The following is a 24,220-nucleotide window of genomic DNA, read 5'->3' on the forward strand; positions in this document are numbered from 1 at the left end:
CTTCAGAAGTTTTCTATAAAATTTTGCCAACATTTTCTGTAGACATAAAATGTTGGAAAAATTTTTTTATAGAAATAAAATGTTGAACATTTTTCTATAGAAATAAAATTTTGCAAAAGTTTTCTATAGAAATAAAATTTTGACAACATTTTCTATAGAAATAAAATTTTGACAAACTTTTCTGTAGAAATAACATTTTGACAAAATTTACTATAGAAATAAAATTTTGACAAAATGTTCTATAGAAATAAAATCTTGATAAATTTTTTTATAGAAATAAAATTTTGACAAAACTTTTCTATAGAATGGAAATTTTGATAAACATTTTTGTGGAAATAAAATTTTGACAAAATTTTTTATAGAAATAAAATATTGACAAAATGTTTTAAAGAAATAAAATGTTGACAAAATTTTCTATAGAAATAAAATTTTGATAAAATTTTCTATAGAAATAAAATTTTGACAAAATTTTCTATAGAAATAAAATTTTGACAAAATTTTCTATAGAAATGAATTTTTGACAAAATTTTCTATGGAAACAAAATTTTGACAAAATTTTCTATAGAAATAAAATTTTGACAAAATTTTCTATAGAAATTAAAATTTGATAAAATTTTCTATAGAAATAAAATTTTGATAACATTTTCTATAAAAATAAAATTTAAAAAAATTTTCTATTGAAATAAAATTTTAACAAAATTTTCTATAGAAATAAAATTTTGATAAAGTTTTCTATAGAAATAAAATTTTGACAAAATTTTCTATAGAAATGAATTTTTGACAAAATTTTCTATGGAAACAAAATTTTGATAAAATTTTCTACAGAAATAAAATTTCGACAAAATTTTCTATAGAAATTAGATTTTGACAAAATTTTCTATAGAAATAAAATTTTGACAAAATTTTTTATAGAAATAAAATTTTGACAAATTGTCTATAGAAATAAAATTTTCTATAGAAATTAATTTTTGACCAAATTTTCTATGGAAACAAAATTTTGACAAAATTTTCTATAGAAATAAAATTTTGATAAAATTTTCGATAGAAATAAAAATTTGATAAAATTTTCTATAGAAATAAAGTACTGACAACATTTTCTATAGAAATAAAATTTTGACAAAATTTAGTATAGGAATAAAATTTTGACAAAATTTTATATAGAAATAAAATTTTGACAAAATTTTTTATAGAAATAGAATTTGGACAACATTTTCTACAGAAATAAAATGTTCGATAGAAACAAAAATTTGAAAAAAAATTCTATAGAAATAAAATTTTGACAAAATTTTCGATAGAAATAAAATTTTGACAAAATTTTCTACAGAAAAAAAAATGTTGACAATATTTTCTACAGAAATAAAATTTTTACAAAATATTCTGTAGAAATAAAATTTTGACAAAATTTTATTTATATAAAATTAATTTTCTAATATGGTAGATATTAGGTACATTTTCCTTAAAATTTTGGTAGATAATTTTTGGCACTTGTGACAACTGTGGTGGTTATCTACATATTTTCCACATTTGGGAGGTGTCCATTTATGACGATAATTTAATGTGCTAATAAAACAAAAATGTCACGGCAAGTTAGTCACTTTTAAAAGCTGTCCGCTTATTAGGATCAATACGACTTGTCGGCGATGACTAAATAATCGGTAAATGTGTTCCCATAACATGCAGCAGTATCGATTATGCCTTCGGACTTAGCTTATAATGTGCACAATATATGGGATATGTTCGACACGAGCACTGTCGTCCGGAATAACATTACAGAATGTAAAGCACATTAGAGAACCTTTGAAACCCTCAGAAATGTCACCAGCATTACTGAGGTGGGATAATCCACCGCTGAAAAACTTTGTGGTTTTCTGTCGAAGCAGGAATCGAACCCACGACCTTGTGTATGCAAGGCGGGCATGCTAACCATTGCACCACGGTGGCTCCCAAAATTGTATATAGAAATAAAATTTTGACAAAATTTTCCGTAGAAATAAAATTTTGAAAAATTTTCTATTTAAATAAAATTTTGACAAAATTTTCTAAAGAAATAAAATTTAGACAAAACTTTCTGCAGAAATAAAATTTTGACAAAATTTTTTATAGAAATATAATTCTAACAAAATTTTCTATAGAAATATAATTCTAACAAAATTTTCTAAAGAAATAAAATGTAGACAAAATTTTCTGTAGAAATAACATTTTGACAAAATTTTCTATAGAAATAAAATTTTGACCAAATTTTCTATAGAAATAAAATTTTGGCAAAATTTTCTATAAAATAAAATTTGACAAAATTGTCTATAGTAATAAAATTTTGACAAAATTTTCTAAAGAAATAAAATGTAGACAAAATTTTCTGCAGAAATAAAATTTTGACAAAATTTTTTATAGAAATATAATTCTAACAAAATTTTCTATAGAAATATAATTCTAACAAAATTTTCTAAAGAAATAAAATGTAGACAAAATTTTCTGTAGAAATAACATTTTGACAAAATTTTCTATAGAAATAAAATTTTGACCAAATTTTCTATAGAAATAAAATTTTGGCAAAATTTTCTATAAAAAAAAATTTGACAAAATTGTCTATAGTAATAAAATTTTGACAAAATTTTCTAAAGAAATAAAATGTAGACAAAATTTTCTGTAGAAATAAAATTTTGACAAAATTTTTTATAGAAATATAATTCTAACAAAATTTTCTATAGAAATATAATTCTAACAAAATTTTCTAAAGAAATAAAATGTAGACAAAATTTTCTGTAGAAATAACATTTTGACAAAATTTTCTATAGAAATAAAATTTTGACAAAATTTTCTATAAAATAAAATTTGACAAAATTGTCTATAGTAATAAAATTTTGACAAAATTTTTTTTAGAAATAAAATTTTGTTGAAAATTTCTATAGAAATAAAATTTTGACAAAATTGTATATAGAATTAAAATTTTGACAAAACAAAATTTTCTACAGAAATAAAATTTTGACAAAACTTTCTATAGAAATAAAATTTTAAAATTAATAAAATTAATAAAATTAATAAAATGTATATAGATAAAATTTTGACAAAATTTTCTATACAAAAAAAAAATTTTTAAAATTTTTATAGAAAATTTTATTTTTTATAGAAATAAAATTTTGACCAAATTTTCTATAGAAATAAAATTTTGACAAAGTGTTCTATAGAAATAAAATTTTGACAAAATTTTCTATAGAAATAAAATTTTGACAAGATTTTCGATAGAAATGAATTTTTGACAAAATTTTCTATGGAAACAAAATTTTGACAAAATTTTCTATAGAAATAAAATTTTGACAAAATTTTATATAGAAATAGTAATTTGACAAAATTTTCTATAGAAGTAAAGTTTTGATAAAATTTTCTATAGAAATAAAATTATGACAAAATTTTCTATAGAAATAAAATTTTGACAAAATTTTCTATAGAAATAAAATTTTGACAATATTTTCTATAGAAATAAAATTTTGACTATATTTTCTATAGAAATAAAATTTTGAAAAATTTTCTATAGAAATAAAATTCTAACAAAATTTGCTAAAGAAATAAAATGTAGACAAAATTTTCTGTAGAAATAACATTGTGACAAAATTTTCTAAAGAAATAAAATGTAGACAAAATTTTCTGTAGAAATAAAATTTTGACAAAATTTTCTATAGAAATAAAATTTTGACAAAATTTTCTATAGAATATAAATTTTGACAAATTTTGACTTATTTTTTTTAATATGGTAGATCTTAGGTACATTTTCCTTAAAATGTTGGAAGATTATTTTTGGCACAAGTGACAACCGTGGTGGTTTCCAATTGTCCATTTATGAGAAGAATTTTATTGTGCTAATATAACAAAAATGGCACGGCAAGTTGTCATTTTTAAGAAATGTCCGCTTGTTAGGGTGTGCTACACTCAAAAAAATAGTGAACTCTCTATTTCACTAAAGCCAATTTAACATTATTTTAGTTCATGGAATTATTATGTTTGGAGAAAGTTTCCTTTACTCTAATATTTTTTTGCGCACTTTAATTAAATGAACTAAAAAACGAAAAAAATTATACACAAATTAAGCAAAAAGATTTACTAAAGTCGCATTTCTCACAAACTAGTTCATTATTTCTTTAAATTTGTAAATTTTACCAAAAATACGTCCATCATGAGCTTCGTATGTCACTAAATAGATTCTTGCATTTTTCAACTCCAATTTTTTTTTCCAAACTACAATTGAAAAAAATGAACTATGTCTAATAAATTTTCTTGAATTTGTTGAAAAATAATTACTTATTTTTGTGATATCGGCGTGATGTCAGCGTTTGTAATACTGTTTAGTTCAAATTTTCTAAAAATATTCAAAATTTTCTAAAATTAACCAAAATTTTCATCCTATAGAGTTCAATGTTATTTTCACTGTATGGTGTCCTAGTTACAATCTACAATTTTTTATCGAAAGCTAAACCCTATCGAGTACGTTTCAAGTTCATTATATGTGTTATTTAAAATTATATATATTGTTTTAACTTTTGTACTTACTTGATCTCTGATTCTTAATGAAATATAGTTGCAGTCTTTCTTTGAATGTATTTTCATTTACATAGTATTCCACACGTACTCTGTGAAAGAAAAGAAGAAAAAAAGCAATAAAATTAATTAAAAATATTGTCACTTATAAATATGTGATAAAATTCACAAATAATGGAAATTGACAAAGAATTTTATAGAGAATAGATAAAAATCTTATAATAGTTTAAAGATATTTCAACAATTGTTCAATTAAAATAATTGGTTTCTTCAGAATTAAAGATTAGGATGACAAAATAAAAGCCTTTTTTGTTTATAGTTATTAAACTTACGAGTATATGTAGTCAGGGATCTTATATTTTGTTTCTTAGATTTCAATCATAACGATAATGCCTATTTGGAGACTGAAAGTTAATATTTTAGAGAATTGCTATACAAACATAAACCCCATTAAAAGAAAACAAAATAAAAATTAAAAAAAATCCACCCCAAAAAATTAAATTTTATTTAAAATTATGGTTTAATTATAGGTTTAGGATTCTTTCCACTTCCGATGCAGTCCTTTTGGACAAGGTTAAAAATATTTTTAAAGAGCATCCCGGGATCTCCTATTCATTTGTTTTCACTTTCGATGTAGTCCTATTGGACAAATCTCAGTACGGAATTAAGCCGTCTTAAGTGAAAATTTAAGTTTTGACAATTAAATTTCGCAAAAAAGAATAGAAAAATCATTAAAAAAGTAAAAAAAATTATCCCCGCTGGAATTTGAACCTGTATGGTTTGCTTTTTTCACTTCCGTGGAAGTTGTTTTGAAAAGTTTTGGCAACTTTTGATTTTTTGTTGATTTTTAATCGAAAAAATATATGTGTATACAAAAAACATATGCCGGAAAAAAACAACATAAAAATGAAATAAATACAACATAAAAAGATAAAAAAAAAAATTTTAGAAAAATATTTAATAAAAAAATTGCCCCTAGTGAGATTTGAACCAGCGTTCTTTATTTTTTTCATACATAATAATTAAGAACATCTCAGGAAGTAGTTAGAATGTCATGCCGTGATGGCATATTAGGTTCATATCACAATCATTTGAATTAACCCTTTCACTACCGATGTCCACTTAGAAGGACATTCGAAAAAGACACCAAATTCTATTTTCCCACTTTTTTTTTTTTTTTTTTTTTTTTAATAATCTTTATTTCATTTAAATTAAATTTTCCATGCTTTGTTGGTCTCAGCGCCCTTAAGGCATTATTGAGACGAGCTGGCAACAATTTACTTATATGTACTATTTACAAATCGATTCAATTAAAGTTTAAATTTAATTAAAATAATTTATATCTTAATTAGGTAAGAAGCGTTTCTAGTTTACTTAATATGTAGGCTTTGATAGCTACTTTATATTGAGATATCCTGGTAATAGACTTTAATTCGTCAGGTAATTTATTATATTCACTAGCTCCCATGAATTCAATACGTTGTTTCGTGACTTCAAGTCAGCAACGCGACGTTCTCAGGTTATGGCGATTCCTTGTATGAAATAACATCTGATTTGGAAAATATTGCACCGTGCGATAACCTATATTATTCATAGATTTAAACACATATATTAACAATTGGTACAAATATATGCCACGAATTGGCAAAATTGGCCTGCACACATCCGCATAAAGGGAAAAAGTTGGATATGTTTGTGGTAATTTATGTACAATCTTTATTGCCTTGTTCTGCAGTCGTTGCAGAGTTTTCAGTGTTGTGGTATTTCTGCTTGCAAAAATTACTGCTGCGTAGTTTAAATGACTCTGAATTAACGCTTGATAAAGAAGAGTCTTTGCCTTTTTGGAGAGTTTATTCTTCATTTTGAATAACACCCCAATGGCAGGAGCTATCTTCCGTTTAATTTCAGATAAGTGCATATCCCATGATAGGTTTGCCTGCAATGTTACACCCAGGTACTTCACGAATTTACTTGTCTGAATAGTATGTCCACCCATTTGAATATTGAAATCCCCTTCATCACTGGAGCGAGGAGTAAAACGTACAATTTTTGTCTTTGTCGGATTTAATATTAATTTATTGATACGGACAAATTCAAGAATAAGAGAAATATCTCTCTCCATATTAATCTTTAACATCAAATCGTTCCCATACGGATACAACAAGCATACGTCATCAGCAAATATGAACATTCTACCCGCCAAATCCAAGTTGCTTATGTCATTTATATATATTGTGAAAAGCAAGGGCCCCAAACAACTTCCTTGTGGCACACCGCAATTCACAACTGAAGTGCTACTTCGACAACTACCGACTTCCACAAACTGCTTTCTATCACGCAAGTAACTTTTAAGCAACTCTCTCTCACTTCCATCCACGCCATAATACCTCAGCTTTTCTAACAGAATCTCACTGTCAACAAGGTCAAAAGCTTTTGTAAAATCGAGGAACAAACCTGCTACACCCTTTGATCCACGATCTAAACCATCACATATGCTATTCACAACATTTAAAACGGCTTCCTCAGCTCCACAACCCTTCCTAAATCCGAACTGGTACCTATAAATATACCCTTCGAAATGTAAACGAAGCCTTTGATACAAAATTTTCTCAAATATTTTGTCAAGTACCGAGAGAACTGAAACAGGACGAAAACTCTCAACTGCCGAGGCGTTTACAACTTTCGGAATTGGAATGACTTTACTAACCTTCAAGCAGTCGGGAAAAACAGCAGACTCAACCATTTTATTATAGATCCTAAGCAATATTGGAGCCAAGATCTCCTTGCAGAAAACTATAGTCTTAGGGGACACCCTGTCATATCCTGTAGATTTCCTAACATTCAAATCGCACAAAACTGATTCAATTTCCCCAATTGATGCAGTTGGTAAAGAAAACCGGTTCGCACTGCGAGGTAACGTCCGCATACTATTACAGCTATCACCTGGCCTTATATGGATCTGCTGCCGTAAATGACAAACCGAGTCAATAAAGTACCCATTAAATCTATTGGCTATATCTTGGTGATTTGATTCAATTTCCCCACTTTCAGAGACAAGGCAAATGTTGTTCTCCCTCACTCTCCCTATGGCGTTATTAAGAAAATGCCAACATTTCTTAGGATCTTCACCCACTTGCATCAGATTGTCATAATAGTAATTACTGCGAGATATCTTTAAAGCTACTTTTATAATTCTACTCAACCTTTTCACCATATCGTCATACTTCCCATTTCTGCATTTCCTGCGTTTTTTCAATAGTTTCTGCTTGTACATAATCAGAGATTGTAAATTCCGACTAATCCACGGAGCAATACAAAACCTTAATGGCTTCCTATATGTATATGCAGTCGTCGAATTCGAAACACCCTCATTAATAATAGTGACCAGTCTCTCTGCTGACTCAGATGCTCCTAAACTTTCATCGAATCCATCTAAATGAACCTGCAAATATCGATTAAGACTATCATAGTCACACCGGCTGACATTAATCTCAGTATCACGGTTACTAACAAAGTCGCTCGCAATTTCAATATGTACAATGTTATGATCTGTCAATTGGCATTCAACCGAATGTACAGTAACTTCGGTTGAAATATTACTGAACACATGATCAATGCTCGAACCACTTGCGGGCCTGGTAATAAAATGGTGACAAGCCTGCACATCATAATTCAAAAACATGTTGGACAAATCCGAGTAATGTGGATTACGAAATAAATCAATATTCATATCCCCCATAAAAACCATAGGAAGTTGTGAACGAGATTCCATAAAACTCTCCAGGTATAGTAAAAAATCATTAGTACAACACTTTTGAGAACGGTATACAGTAACAATTTCCAATGGCTTATTGCCGACGCGAAAATTATTAAGTACTATTGCTATTCTATCTATATAACCTTCACTTTTGCAATATTTAGTTGAAAATTTTAATCTATCGCTAACGTATAGCGAGGTACCTCCGTACCCATCACTCCTGCAGCAGTGAACGTCCGAATAACCTGGAATCTTATATAATTGGGTTACATGTTCTTCAAACCACGATTCTTGTATAGCAATTATATCAGGAATTTTCGAAAATTCTGCTATAAGCGATTTAAATTTATTAAATTTATCCAGCGAAGAAACGCTTCTCACGTTTAAGCAAACAATATTTAAAAATTTGTAATTAATATTATCTAAATAATTATTAAATAATGAAAAGTTTTGAAAATAACAATTATTCATTTTTAACGAAAAGGAACTAATGCAATTTATGTATAATCAATTATATATAAACATTACTTAAGATGGAGAATCATATGGCATATCATTACTTGCGTCTGATTCAATGACAGTTTCTATTTCATTTTGGACTCCCGATCTTCGTTTCCATGGCTGAGTAGCCGAATTTAATAGAATTTTATCAACTTCATCCTTGTTTCTAATTATTTGGGCTTTCGATATGGCATTACGCTTATAAAAAACTTTCCCATCTCTTGCAAAGATATAAGAATATCCAATGTTTTTTAAAGTTCGAGCATAATTTAGTAGTTCCATTGTGTCTTTGCTAAGGTAATCGTTTACAAAGACTCGACTTGTAGCTTCGCTGTCTTTAAACTTTGTCTTAGCAGCCATTAACAAATCCTTTGTTTTTTTTGAAGAAAATTTTACGACCACGGATTTTTTTGCGTTTGAATTAGGTCTATTAGCTCTAGAATTATCGTTCTTTTTCTGAATAAAAAAAGCTTCTTCAATATGGTCTTGAGTTATTTCAACACCAACAGTTTTTGAAAGTTTAATTACTGAATCAGCTGCCGATTGACCATCAGTCACTTCCATACCATTAATTACACAGTCATTCTTCACCCTCATATCATTTAATATTTTGACAGACATTTTAAGATCAGCCACTTCATTTTTTAATAGTTCATTTTCCTTCTCAACAGCATTTAATCTTTTTTTGTTCTCAACAATACCCTTTAACATATCATCATACTTCTGCGACATAAAGTTGATCGACTGTTGTATATCTGTCAATTTACTCAGTTCTGCTTTTATTGCTTTGATTTCACCCAATTCTTTTTTTATTTCTCTAAGTTCGCTTTTTATTTCTCCTCCTTTATCACAAAAGTGACATTCAAACGTTTCAGTCTCATCATTCAATAGCTTTTCAAATTGTCGTTTATCTAATTGAGTGCATTGAGAATGAAATCTCTTTTCGCAGCTATCACACTCTATGTATGCCTCTTCATCTTCTTTGATAGATAATTTACATTGATCACAATGTTTAACAGATTTTAAGCTTTTACGACGTGTTGGTGGCATTCTTCACTGCTCTTTACCTCCGAAGAACTCTTTCACTTTGCCTGTCAAGTATTTTCCGTATCTTTCAACGTTATTTTTATTTATTTACGCAAAAAATATTATTTGTGCCGAACTTAGTTTCGGTTTATTTCTCGATGTTATTTTAAAGTAGAGGCTTTAATCTAAATAAGCTATAGATATTTTCCATAATGGTGACAACTAAAATACATTTGTATAAACTTCTTTAACAATAAATGAAAAATACGAAAATTTGAGACAATTTTTCTACTATATATTTCTAATATATGGACATTCATACAAAAACTATAGCTGATACTACTTCGGGCTCTTTTTTGTATTTTTTCTCACACTTTGAAATATATTATAGACCAAATAGCGCTTATTTTCGTAAGGCCATTTGGTCACAATTCAAGAACCAAGTTTTCAGAACAAGCTGATATAGCTCTTGAAGTAATTGAGGCAGGTTCTCAAAATGACAATTTTTGATCTACATGCTGTTAGTACAAGTAAAAACGGAAGAAAAATTAAGGTTATTAATATTATTTTTATTTCGGTAGTGAAAGGGTTAACGTTTTGATACATCGTTTTCAATGGCGTTTGTGGCTAAGTGCGCTAAGGCATTCTGTTATGGTGCCAACCGACCCAGGTTCAACTCTCTGATGGAACCGAAAAAGTTTTTCAATTTGAAAATATTAGATAATAAGAAAATAAAAGTTTAACAAAAAATACTTATAAAAATAAAAAATTAAATTGGAAAAACATTTTTTTTTTGTTTTTTTTTTTTTTAATTTGTTCATCCAAATGAACTTCCAAGGCATAACTTGTAAAGCCATGCAAATGATTCAAAAATGTAGTACTTCCGTCCTATGACAAGCCCTTGTAAAATTCATTGGAGATGATCCAAGGTTGCACTACTTTCGGATCACAAATTTGGGATCAAAACTACTTTTTTGATGCTCTTTTTTTTTGCTGCGTCACCAAGAAGAGGCCGCGAAAATAAATTAAATATTTTTAAAATAAAAATACAAAAATATGTTTATTTAGTTGTTAACAGCAATCGCTATATTTCCGCGAATTTTCTTTTGATTACAAATCACTTGGTTTTTTTTGTATCAATGTTGCACACTTTTGGCCGCTCAAACGGTGTGGTTTGTTGCTGGGGGTTTCCACAACATTGTGGTAACACCATAAAATGTTGTTCCATTTGTATGCAACACTTTTTTTGCACAAACGAAATCACCATATGTGGTTTCACCGTAATGTGTTCTGATTCGGCTATAAAAATAAGGACCCTTGTCATTGAACTAAACATGGAATCGGGCAGCACACAGTGACAAGAAAGAAGTTCACAACTGTGACATCACAAGGGACTAAATAGTCTAAGTAAGCCTAAAATAAATGGCTGCAACTATACCTAAGCTAAGCTACACAGAAAAAAATATCACCAAAATTTTTCGAGTTAAAATTTTAATTAGATTTAAAAATTTCTTCAACTAAATATTTAATTGGTCCAAAAATTTTTTATTTGAAATAACAATAACAATCACAACAATTAATGGTATCAATTAATTTGAATTGTCTTTGGTGATTAATACTTTCAATTCCGTGATTAAAGGCATTTCTATTAAAAATCAATTGGATCCATTAATTTTGCGATTGAAGACAAAAAACGTATTTTTTTCTGTGTACATCAGATTCGATTTTTTTTTTAATTTTAATGTTTCATTACATATATACCTAAATGGATTTAATAATTAATATTTGTTTATGACATTCGATTGTTATTTTATTTTAATAGCATCTATAAATGTTTCATTATTTAAGTTTTATAAAGCTCTACTGAGTGAAGTTTTAAGTTGCATTATGGAAATCCTATTAGACTTTACGTTCATTGCTATTAAAATAGCAATCATTTCAATTGTAAGCTTTTCCCCTAGATTGAAGTCAAAGTAGTAAATCGCATTTAACAAATAAAAATTTATTGTATTCCTTCTAAGGTAAATTTTCTCTTCTGCCATCGCTCTCTCTCGCACTATCTTGCTGCTCAAGCCACGTTCATTGAAATAATCATAAATGAAATAAAGTGGCTTACAAGGACTATTTGCATTTTACATCTTTCCATTAAAAAATTACCATCATGACATACAGTTGACAATGTGAAAAATTTTTATTAATATTTATTGGATCTTAGAATTATATCTAACCAATGTCATTTCCAAATGCTAGAGATATTATATATGTGTATTATTTGTTGTCAGAATGCCAATATTTTAAGAAACGGTTTATAGCAAATTATTGTACATAAATGAAATTGGATGGATATATAATTGTTAATACTTAGGGATTTTTGTGATAATTGTTTTCATAAATATAAAGTAGTTGAGATTAGGTGTTATTGTTCTCTATAAAAAAACATAAATTATTCCATTTATACCCAGTGACGTATGATTGACATTAATATAAGGTTGGTAGATTAAAATTGTTAAGAAGTCAAGAAAACATTTTAAAAAATCTGTCATCTATAAACTGCTAAAAGTTAACATCGAAAGCTGTGGTGCTTGCCTGATAATGGGTAAAACTGTATGGTCCTAAGGTGTCCGTGGCACGGTTGCCACACTTGGTAGAATTCTACCAAATATGATAAATTTATTATTGTTTGGTACATTGGTAGAAATCCTGATGTTTTGGTAGATTTTGCACAATATTCCTCTCCAACTAAGAGGTGCATCACAAATTTGCTATAGAAATGAATTTTTGACAAAATTTTCTATTAAAATAAAATTTTCTATAGAAATAAAATATTGAAAAGATTTTCTATGGAATTAAAATCTTGACAAAATTTTCTATTGAACTAAAATTTTATTTAGAAATAACATTTTGACGGAATTTTCTATAGAAATAAAATTTTGAGGGAATTTTCTATGGAAATAAAAATATGACAAAATTTTCTATAGAAATAAAATTTTGACAAAATTTTCTATAGATATAAAATCTTGACAAAATTTTATATATAAATAAAATTTTGACAAAATTTTATATAGAAATAAAATTTTGAAAAAATTTTCTATAGAAATAAAATTTTGACAAAATTTTCTACAGAAATAAAATTTTGATAAAAGTTTCTATAGAAATAAAATTTTGACAAAAATTTCACTAGATATACTATCTTTTTAATTTTGTCAAAATTTTCTATAGAAATAACATTTTGACAAAATTTTCTATAGAAATAACATTTTGACAAAATTTTCTATAGAATTAAAATTTTGATTAAATTTTCTATAGAAATATAATTTTGACAAAATTGTATATAGAAATAAAATTTTGATAAAATTTTCTATAGAATTGAAATTTCGACAATATTTTCTATAGAAATAAAATTTTGAAAAAATTTTCTATAGTATAAAATTTTGACAAAATTTTCCATAGAAATAAAATATTGAAAAGATTTTCTATAGAATTAAAATGTTGACAAAATATTCTATAGAAATAAAGTTTTGATAAAATTTTCTATAGAAATAAAATTTTGACAACATTTTCTATAGAAATAAAATTTTGACATTTTCTATAGAAATAAAATTTTTGGCAGAATTTTATATAGAAATAAAATTGTGACAAAATTTTCTATAGAAATAAAATTTGACAAAATTTTTTATAGAAATAAAATTTTCTATAGAAATAAAATTTTGATAAAATTTTATATAGAAATAAAATTTTGACGGAATTTTCTATAGAAATAAAATTTTGACGGAATTTTCTATAGAAATAAAATTTTGACAAAATTTTCTATAGAAATAAAATTTTGACAAAATTTTCTATAGAGATACAATTTTGACAAACATTTTCTATAGAATTAAAATTGTGATAACATTTTCTACAGAAATAAAATATTGACAAAATTTTCTATAGAATTAAAATTTTGATTAAATTTTCTATAGAAACAAAACTTTGACAACATTTTCTATAGAAATAAAATTTTGACAAAATCTTTTCTAGAAATAAAATTTTGACGGAATTTTCTATAAAAAATTTTCTATGGAAATAAAATTTTGTTGAAATTTTCTATAGAAATAAAATGTTGACAAAATTTTCTATTTAAATAAAATTTTGATAATATTTTCTATTTAAATAAAATTTTGACAACATTTTTTATAGAAATAAAATTTTGACAAAATTTTCTATAGAAAAAAATTTTGACAACATTTTTTATAGAAATACAATTTTGACAAAATTTTCTATAGAAATACAATTTTGACAAAATTTTCTATAGAATTAAAATTTTGATAAAATTTTCTATAGAATTAAAATTTTGGCAAAATTTTCTATAGAAATAAAATTTTGACAAAATTTTCTATAGAAATAAAATTTTGACAACAATTTCCATAGAAATAAAATTTTGACAAAATTTTATATAGAAAAAAAAATTTGGGCGGAATTTTTTATAGAAATAAAATTTTGACGGAATTTTCTATAGAAATAAAATTTTGAAAAAATATTCTATAGAAATAAAATTTTGACAAAATATTCTATAGAAATAAAATTTTGACAAAATTTTCTATAGAAATAAAATTTTGTTGAAATTTTCTATGGAAATAAAATTTTGACAAAATTTTCTATAGAAATAAAATTTTGACAAAATTTTCTATTAAAATAAAATTTTGACAAAATTTTGTATAGAAAAAAATTTTGACAAAATTTTTTATAGGAATAATTTTTTTTATAGAATTAAAATTTTGACAAAATTTTCTATAGATATAAAATTTTCTAAAGAAATAAAATTTTGACAAAACTTTTTATAGAAATAATTTTTTTTTATAGAATTAAAATTTTCTGTAGAATTAATATTGTGACAAAATTTTCTATAGAAGTAAAATTTTGATTAAAATTTCTATAGAAATAAAATTTTAACAAAATTTTCTATAGAGATAAAATTTTGACAAAATTTGCTATAGAAATAAAATTTTGACAAAATTTTCTATAGAAATAAAATTTTGACAAGAATTTCTATTGAAATAAAATTTTGACAAAATCTTCTATAGAAATAAAATTTTGCCAAAATTTTCTATAGAAATAAAATCATTACAAAATTTTCTATAGAATTAAAATTTCGACAATATTTTCTATAGAAATATATTTTGTCAAAATTTTCTATAGAAATAAAATATTGAAAAGATTTTCTATAGAATTAAAATCTTGACAAAATTTTCTATAGAAATAAAATTTTGATGAAATTTTCTATAGAAATAGAATATTGACAAAATTTTCTATACAATAATATTTTGACAATATTTTCAATAGAAATAAAATTTTGACAAAATTTTCTATAGAAATAAAATTTTGACAAAATTTTCTATTGAAATAAAATTTAGACAAAATTTTCTATTGAAATAGAATTTTGACAACATTTTCTATACAAATAAAATTTGAGCATAATATGGTTTTTGTTGGTAGTTTTTGTTTGTAAAATTGTCTCAAAATTTTGGTCGATTATTTTTGGCTCGAGTGACAGCCGTGGTCTGTGGGCCTATTGTCTAGGAGCCTGACAATAGGCCCACGGACCGTCCCTTGGTCATCCCTTAAAAAGTCGGTGATTTGTGAACCGGTAGAGGTAAATAACTCTTATTAGTGAACGACTAAAAGTAAGCTAAGGCGATTGGCAAATAATGGATATAATTTATGGTCGAAAAAGGTCAGTAGGCCTATGGCACTCTCCACATGTGACCATCCCTTAAAAATCCTTGCTAATTATGAACTAGTAAAAGCAAACATTAAAAGCGGAATTGTTTACTGGTCTAAATGGTCTATTGACGCTACCCTAATTTTTTCCAAATCGTAATTATTGATAGAATTTAGAATTTTTATCAATTATTGTGTTAGTAGCAAGCTGAAAATGGGAAATGTATTGACAGTCATCTATCATTCATTTCCAATGGAAAAGGATGATAGATGAAACATTTCATTTATGTTTCGTGGGAACACAGCATGTTTATCCATACGTAATAGGTTAAAATAATGAAATAAGAGATATTAATTTGCTTGTGAGAATATATCACTCCATATATATGGCACATAAAAGGCTACATCATGTACTTATGTTTAATGATTGTTTGGTATATTTAAGCCATATAAACTCTTAAAACGATTTCCTATATAATTAATTAATGCGATTTTAACGCAGCCAGTTTTTAATTGAAATCTCAATTCTTTGGCCACTATGGTGTATGATTAATATTATTTACTTAACTATGGTGGCGTATGATTGAAATTGATATGATATGTACTGAAATAATTATACGATCCAACGAACCATTGCTGAGTATGATAGATGGTTGCTCTTATATATGCATTTAATTGCGTTTGTACATGCAAGATATTAATACCAACGAGAATAATTATATGCCTCATTGCATTTTTACTATGCAATCGAAATCACGATTCATGACAATCGAAATCACGATTCTTGACGTTTGCAATCGTCGTTCATTGTGAAGTGGTAAATTAAAAAAATCAATAGTGAATATCTTCAACGTAATATTATATTCATATATGAGGATGATGCAGAATTCCAGTTTTTATGTTGATAAAAATCGGTTATGGATGATTTTAAAATAATAAAATAAAACGCAATAGATAAAATTTTGAGCCATGATATTTGTACCTAGGGGTTCAGCTTTAAGTTTAGGATGAATATTTCTAAAAACGGATGACAAGTGCGACATCTATCCCCTCAAGAAGTTATAACAGTAAATCGTAGTATATGAGGGCGATGCCAATGACTTACCGTTACATCGATATCAATATTAACATCTGTCTAAATCCAAATACTTTCAGAATTTATAATTTTAAGCAAATCAGATAAATATTATAGTGTCTAGGAGCCAAAAGGTCAAATTGGGAGATAGGGCTATATCGAAGCATGTGTATAGCCATTTAATTCCAATTTCAGGCAATTAGGATAGAAATTATGATGTCTAGAAGCCCTATAAATCAATCGGGAGATTGGAGGCTATACAAAACAATGGACAAATACACATCATATTCGATGTGCTATTTATAGGCCTAAAGAAGCTCTTGATTTCCAATTTTAGGCATATGGAAAACAAATGACTGTGTCTAGTTGCTGAAGAAACCAAATTGGGACTGATATAGCCATCATGGAACATTTGCAGACAAAAATAGAATTTCTGTCAAATTTCAGAATGATAGCTTCATTAGTGAAGGTCGTTAAAACCGGCAGACGAACATGCTTAGATCGTTTTAGAAATCCAACCTGATCCACAATACATCCTATGGGTACCGATATAAAAATATAATTTTATTATCCTATTTTATTTGTATCGGTCTCACGGTGGCCACTCGAGCCAAAAATAATCTACTAGAATTGGGAGAAAATTCTAGAAATTTTTTGACAAAATTTTATTTCTATAGAAAATTTGTCGAAACTTTATTTCTATGGAACCTTTTGCCAAAATTTTTTTTCTAATGAAATGTTGTCAAAATTTTATTTTTCAAAACTTTATTTCTATAGACAATTTTGTCAAAATTTTATTTCTTTAGAAAATTGTGTCAAAATTTAATTTCTTAAGCAAATTTTGTCAAAACTTTATTTGTATAGAAAATTTTGTCAACATTTTGTTTCTATAGAAAATTTTGTCAAAATTTTATTTCTATAGAAAATTTTGTCAAAATTTTATTTCAACGGAAATTTTATCAAAAATTTATTTCTATGGAAACTTTTGTCAAAATTTTATTTCGATAGAAAATTTTGTTAAAATTTTATTTCAGTAGAAAATTTTGTCAAATTTTATTTCAATAGAAAATTTTGTCAAAATGTTAATTCTGTAGAAAATTTTGTGAAATTTTTATTTCTATAGAAAATTTTGTCAAAATTTTTTTTCTGTAGAAAACTTTGTCAAAATTTTATTTGTTGTTGTTTTTTTATTTCAGCTTAAATGCATTGACTAAACTACAAGTGTAGCTTAACCAACAGAGGAAAAGAATGTTTGTCAAATTTATTTGGGCAAAGCCCTATAGACTGAGAGATGGTTGGATGGGCGCACGTTTCAGAACTACCATATTCCTCATCAGCATCCTCTACTTGCAGCAAAACTATCAACCAATTATCAGAATAAAATCAGGCAGTTCATTAAAGCCAAAACGAAAAAAAAAAGTAGACAATTTTATTTCTATAGAAAATGTTGTCAAATTTTTATTTCTATAGAAAATTTTGTCAAAATTTTATTTCTATAGAAAATTTTGTCAAAATTTTATTTCTATAAAAAATTTTGTCAACATTTTATTTCTATAGAAAATTTTGTCAACATTTTATTTCTATAGAAAATTTTGTGAACATTTTATTTCTGTAGAAAATTTGGCAAAATTTCATTTCTATAGAAAAATTGGTCAAAATGTTAATTCTGTAGAAAATTTTGTCAAAATTTTATTTCTATAGAAAATTTTGTCAAATTTTTATTTCTATAGAAAATTTTGTCAAAATGTTATTTCTATAGAAAATTTTGTCAAATGTTTATTTCTATAGAAAATTTTGTCAAATTTTTATTTCTATAGAAAATTTTGTCAAAATGTTATTTCTATAAAAAATTTTGTCAAAATTGTATTTCTATAGAAAATTTTGTCAAAATTGTTTTTCTATAGATAATTTTGTCAAAATTTTATTTCTATAGAAAATTTTGTCAAATGTTTATTTCTATAGAAAATTTTGTCAAATTTTTATTTCTATAGAAAATTTTGTGAACATTTTATTTCTGTAGAAAATTTTGTCAAAACTTTATTTCTATAAAAAAATTTTTCAAAATTTTATTTCTATAGAAAATTTTGTCAAAATTTTATTTCTATAGAAAATTTTGTCAAAATTTTATTTCTATGGAAAATTTTGTTAAAATTTCATTTCTATTGAAAAATTGGTCAAAATGTTAATTCTGTAGAAAATTTTGTCAAAATTTTATTTCTATAGAAAATTTTGTCAAATTTTTATTTCTATAGAAAATTTTGTCAAAATGTTATTTCTATAGAAAATTTTGTCAAAATTTTATTTCTATAGAAAATTTTGTCAAATGTTTATTTCTATAGAAAATTTTGTCAAATTTTTATTTCTATAGAAAATTTTGTCAAATGTTTATTTCTATAGAAAATTTTGTCAAATGTTTATTGCTATAGAAAATTTTGTCAAAATTTTATTTCTATAAAAAATTTTTGGCGAAATTTTATTTTATATAGAAAATTTTGTCAAATTTTTATTTCTATAGAAAATTTTGTCAAAAATTTATTTTTACTGAAATTTTGTCAAAATTTTATTTCTATAAAAAATTTTTGCCGAAATTTTATTTGTATAAAAAATTTTGTCAACATTTTATTTCTATAGAAAATTTTGTCAAAATTTTATTTCTTTACAAAATTGTATCAAAATTTTATTTTTGTAGAACATTTTGTCAAATTTTATTTGTATAGAAAATTTTTTCAAAATTTTATTTCTATAGAAAATTTTGTCAAAATGTTAATTCTATAGTTATATATATATAGTTATAGTTAATTCATATATTGTTATATTGCAATTTTATGGGCTGATTTTTATATAATTTTCTTTTAGAATTTTTTACATCATCATTGGCGAAATAAAATATTTTCCATAAATAATTGTGAAATTCTAAATAATTTTTCAATTTTTATTTTCTGGCTTTTGTTGAATATGAATCACTGGTTTATGATGCCATTGCTGAGAACAATGACGCATGAAATAGATGATGACGCCTTATGTTTATGTGGTTTTGTGAGCTCTATATGCATTTTTATGATAAGTTGAAAAAGGTGGCATTTAGCTTGGTCGTATTATATTAAAATATTAGGACTGAGTATATCTACCATAAATAAATGGTATTATGGCATAAACAAATATTGGAAGGGTTTAGCAAATTTTATTTTATATTTATAGGTCAAGACATTTTTTATTTGTTTTCCATATAAATAATATAAGCCAGCAAAGAGGTTTTTGTAAAGGATACTTTTATAGTCTGTTTTATTTTTATTATGATGAGAAGTAAAATTGGATGGCGTTTATGCTTAATTTTATTTTTAGCCATGGTGACGTATGATTGTAACGAATATGAATTGAAATAATCATACGACCCAGTGCACTTCTGTGGTTTCACAAGACCACATACTACGTGGTAATACTCACACCATTAATAATTTTGAGTACATTATTTTCAAAGAGACCCTCCCTCTCTTTCTCCAACTACCCATCTACTCCATTAAGTTGAGGATAGAAGAGTATTTTATGATTTATTTCCACCTATTAAATACAATTCTTCGAATCGAGTGTATGAAGATGCTACAGCATAACATAATTTTTTTTTTACGAAATATTATCATAACACCAGTGACGTCATAAAAATAAATGTGTCATAAATTTCTGCAGATACGTGTGTTTTTGTATGTGTGTGGTATCATATTAATATTCTTTCTAGCAGGATTCCTTGTGAATCATACCATTTACATAGCCACTTTTAGGTTTACCAAAAAAGGCTAAGCTCTTTACCTAGTCACTTGAAATGAACATATACAAATAAGCGACCTTAGTTTACAAGGTTTCTGTTACTAATTTATTTAAGAATATATATATAAGTAGCTTAGATTTTTTTCTTCTTCAATGCAAAAACCGTTTCAATATAAAATCAAAGGTTTTCTTTCGGTGCCAAGCTTACATGGTATGAAGTCATTCCCATTGCCATTTATATTTTGAGCGTTAAAGAAAGGTGGAAAGAAAGCGAGACACATTGCGCCACTTAGAAATTCACTATTGCCGATTACAGTGTCTCAGCAGATAATGGGATAAAGTAATTCTGAGTATTTCGTTTTCTTTTTTAAATGTAGTATGAGAATTGTGATTTTGACATTGTTCAGTTTGCACAGGACGAAAATACTCGTCCTTGGCCGTTAACAGGTTAATAAATGAATCATAGAATTAAAGAAAGTCTAGAATGAAACCACTCAGAAATTAATACCCAAGATAGCTTGCATATTTAGCCATTGTGCTGTAGAAATAAAGCGAGGAACTTCCTGTTTTTCAACCATTCTTGGCTGACGCTACCTGAGTATGATGGTGCAGAGTCCTGTTGGATTCTCCATGGTCTGAGACCGAACTGTTTTTTTCTGTTTTTTAGAACATTTTCTCGATAATATTCGGAATTTATTTTGACCCACGGCCCACACTATAACTATTGACGGGGCTTGAGTTCGCCAATCGAAAGTGTAAATTTTCAGCTGACCTCTTTGTTTGTTTCCCAAAAAGTGAACTCCAAATAATCATCATACAAGCGCCCGACAAAGGCATCAAACACCGCACGAAAGCGGCTCCGCGGTATTGTGACACGGCTGCCACTCAAGCCAAAAATAATCTACAAAAATTTGGAGGAAATTTTACTAAAAACATACCAAATAAAAAAAATCTTATTTAAAAAAAAATATTTCTATAGAAAATTTTGTCAAAATGTTATTTCTACAGAAAATTTTGTCAACATTTTATTTCTATAGCACATATTGTTAACATGTTGTTTTTATAGAAAATTTTGTCAAAATTTTATTTCTATAGAAAATTTTGTCAAAATTTTATTTCTATAGAAAATTTTGTCAGAGTTTTATTTCTATAGAAAATTTTGTCAAAATTTTATTTCTATAGAAAATTTTGTCAGAGTTTTATTTCTATATAAAATTTTGTCAGAATTTTATTTCAAATACAATTTTTCAGAATTTTTTTCTTTAGAAAATTTTATTTCTACAGAAAATTTTGTCAAAATTTTATTTCTTAGAAAATTTTGTTAAAGTTTTTTTCTGTAGAAAATTTTGTTAAAGTTTTTTTCTGTAGAAAATTTTGTCAGAGTTTTATTTCTACATAAAATTTTGTCAGAATTTTATTTCCAAATACAATTTTTCAGAATCGTAGTTCTTTAGAATATTTTGTCAAAATTTTATTTCTATAGAAAATTTTGTCAAAATTTGATTTCTATAGGAAATTTTGTTAAAATTTTTTTTTTATAGAAAATTTTATCATAATGTTATAGCTTTTGAAAATTTTGTCAAAATTTTATTTTTATAGAAAATTTTATCACAATGTTATAGCTTTTGAAAATTTTGTCAAAATTTTATTTCTATAGAAAATTTTGTCAAAATTTTATTTCTATAGAAAATTTTGCCAAAATTTTATTTCTATAGAAAATTTTATCACAATGCTATTTCTATTGAAAATTTTGTCAACATTTTATTTCTATAGAAAATTTTGTCAAAATTTTATTTCTTTATAAAATTTTGTCAGAATTTTACTTCCATATAAAATTTTTCAGAATTTTAAATTCTTATAAAATTTTGTGAAATTTTTTTTTCAATAGAAAATTTTGTCAAAATTTTATTTCTATAGAAAAGTTTGTGAAAATTTTATTTCTATAGAAAATTTTGTCAAAATTTTATTTCTATAGAAAATTTTGTCAAAATTTTATTTCTATAGAAAAAATCATATTTTGTGAAAATTTTATTTCTATAGAAAATTTTGCCAAAATGTTATTTCTATAGAAAATTTTGTAAAAATCTGATTTCTATAAAAAATTTTGGTAAAATTTTATTTCAATAGAATATTTTATCACAATGTTATTTCTATTGAAAATTTTGTCAAAATTTTTTTTTCTATAGTAAATTTTTTCAAAATTTTATTTCTATAGAAAATTTCATCACAATGTTATATCTGTTGAAAATTTTGTCAAAATTTTATTTCTATAGAAAATTTTGTCAAAATTTTATTTCTATAGAAAAGTTCAACAAAGTGTTATTTCTATAGAAAATTTTGTCAAAATTTTATTTCTATAGAAAAGTTCAACAAAGTGTTATTTCTATAGCAAATTTTGTCAAAATTTTACTTCTATTGAATATTTTGTCAAAATTTTATTTCTATTGAAAATTTCGTCAACATTTTATTTCTATAGAAAATTTTGTCAATTTTTTTCCATAGAAAATTTTGGCCAAAATTTTATTTCTGCAAAAAATTTTGTCAAAATTTTATTTCTGTAGAAAATTTTGTCAAAATTTTATTTCTTTAAAATATTTTTTTAAAATTTTGTAAAATTTTATTTTTATTAAAAAGTTTGCCAAGAATAATATTTTGCAAAATCTACTAAAACATCAAGAATTCTACCTATCTACCAAGTAGTAAAAAATTTAACTTTTTTCATAGAATCCTAAGATCTATGGCAACCATGTATTGTGGCTCGTTCCTGATGAAGCCACGTTTTTAAATGATGATGGATTTTGTTTTGTGCAAAATTTACCCTCCAAAATGCCGCAGGCCTAAAAGTCTAACGAAGTGAGATTCTGAGATTTGCAATGGAAGCAATGTGCTGTAGAATTGAAGCGAGGAACCTTTTTAAGCCTTTCATAATTTGACATCCCGGTCGATCAATATGGGGAGCCACAATCAACCATTACGGTGGCCCACACCATTACCATTGGCGGCGCTTTAATTCTGGTGCCCAATCGAAGATGCCAATTTTCAGCTGATCTCTTTGGCAAATAAAAGCTTGGTTCTTTCCGGTCTATATTTTTTGTACCTCGATGAGCTTTTGCACTTTTTTTGAACTTCAATGGCTTTAATTCCCAAAATGTGTTGCATCCGTTCTCCCGATAGGTTGTACCAATTCGGCATGGAGCCGAAGCTGATCCTGTCTTTATGGATCATTTCTGATATTGTACACACAAATTTTTTTTCTGATTCAATCATGAAATTAATTGATCCAATTAATTTTTTAATTGAAATGTCTTCAATCACAGAAATGATAGTATCAATTAAAAAATTAATTGATCCAATTAAAAAATTAATTGATATTATTAATTTTTGTGATTGATTATTGTTTCAATTAAACATTTTTTTGAATCAATCAAATTTTTAATTGAATATTTTTTAAAACTTAATTAAGACTTTAATTGGGAAAAATTTTCGTGAATTTTTTTTCTGTTCCGGGTATTTTCGTCCACTTTTTGGACGCTATATGCAACACTGCCTGCAATGTTTCTAGAAACAAAAGATTTATTCACATTTAAATGCTGGATGGTTCTAACGATAGCCACTTGCGGGTTTACAATTAAATATTAAATATCACACTATCACGCTTGAATTTCATGATGAATAACTTTGTTTCTGAACGCAATAGACTTAAATGTTTTTGTAAGCTCATAAACAATAAAATGAACTAAAATAAATCTGTCAGCTGTTCGAAAAGCGGTTAAAAATGGTATCGACCTGAAGTTGGTTACAGTATATATCAGCCACACTCTAATGCCATCAATTGGATGTTTAAGGATTTTTTTCTAATACATTTAAAACAA

The 24,220-nt window shown here is 25.7% G+C and overlaps 1 protein-coding gene across 7 annotated transcripts in view; it reads right to left on the bottom strand.

The window, feature by feature from the left end:
* Window positions 1-24,220, bottom strand: part of SLO2 (slowpoke 2) — a 744,153-nt gene that overhangs the window by 148,305 nt on the left and 571,628 nt on the right. For all 7 annotated transcript variants that reach the window (XM_075310162.1, XM_075310161.1, XM_075310160.1 and 4 more), the window contains one exon: window positions 4,543-4,622. In XM_075310162.1, the coding sequence (XP_075166277.1) occupies window positions 4,543-4,622 (80 nt within the window). The remainder of the gene's footprint in view (window positions 1-4,542; window positions 4,623-24,220) is intronic.

This window comes from Haematobia irritans, chromosome 5 (assembly GCF_050003625.1).
Source record: "Haematobia irritans isolate KBUSLIRL chromosome 5, ASM5000362v1, whole genome shotgun sequence".
Taxonomy (NCBI): domain Eukaryota; kingdom Metazoa; phylum Arthropoda; class Insecta; order Diptera; family Muscidae; genus Haematobia; species Haematobia irritans.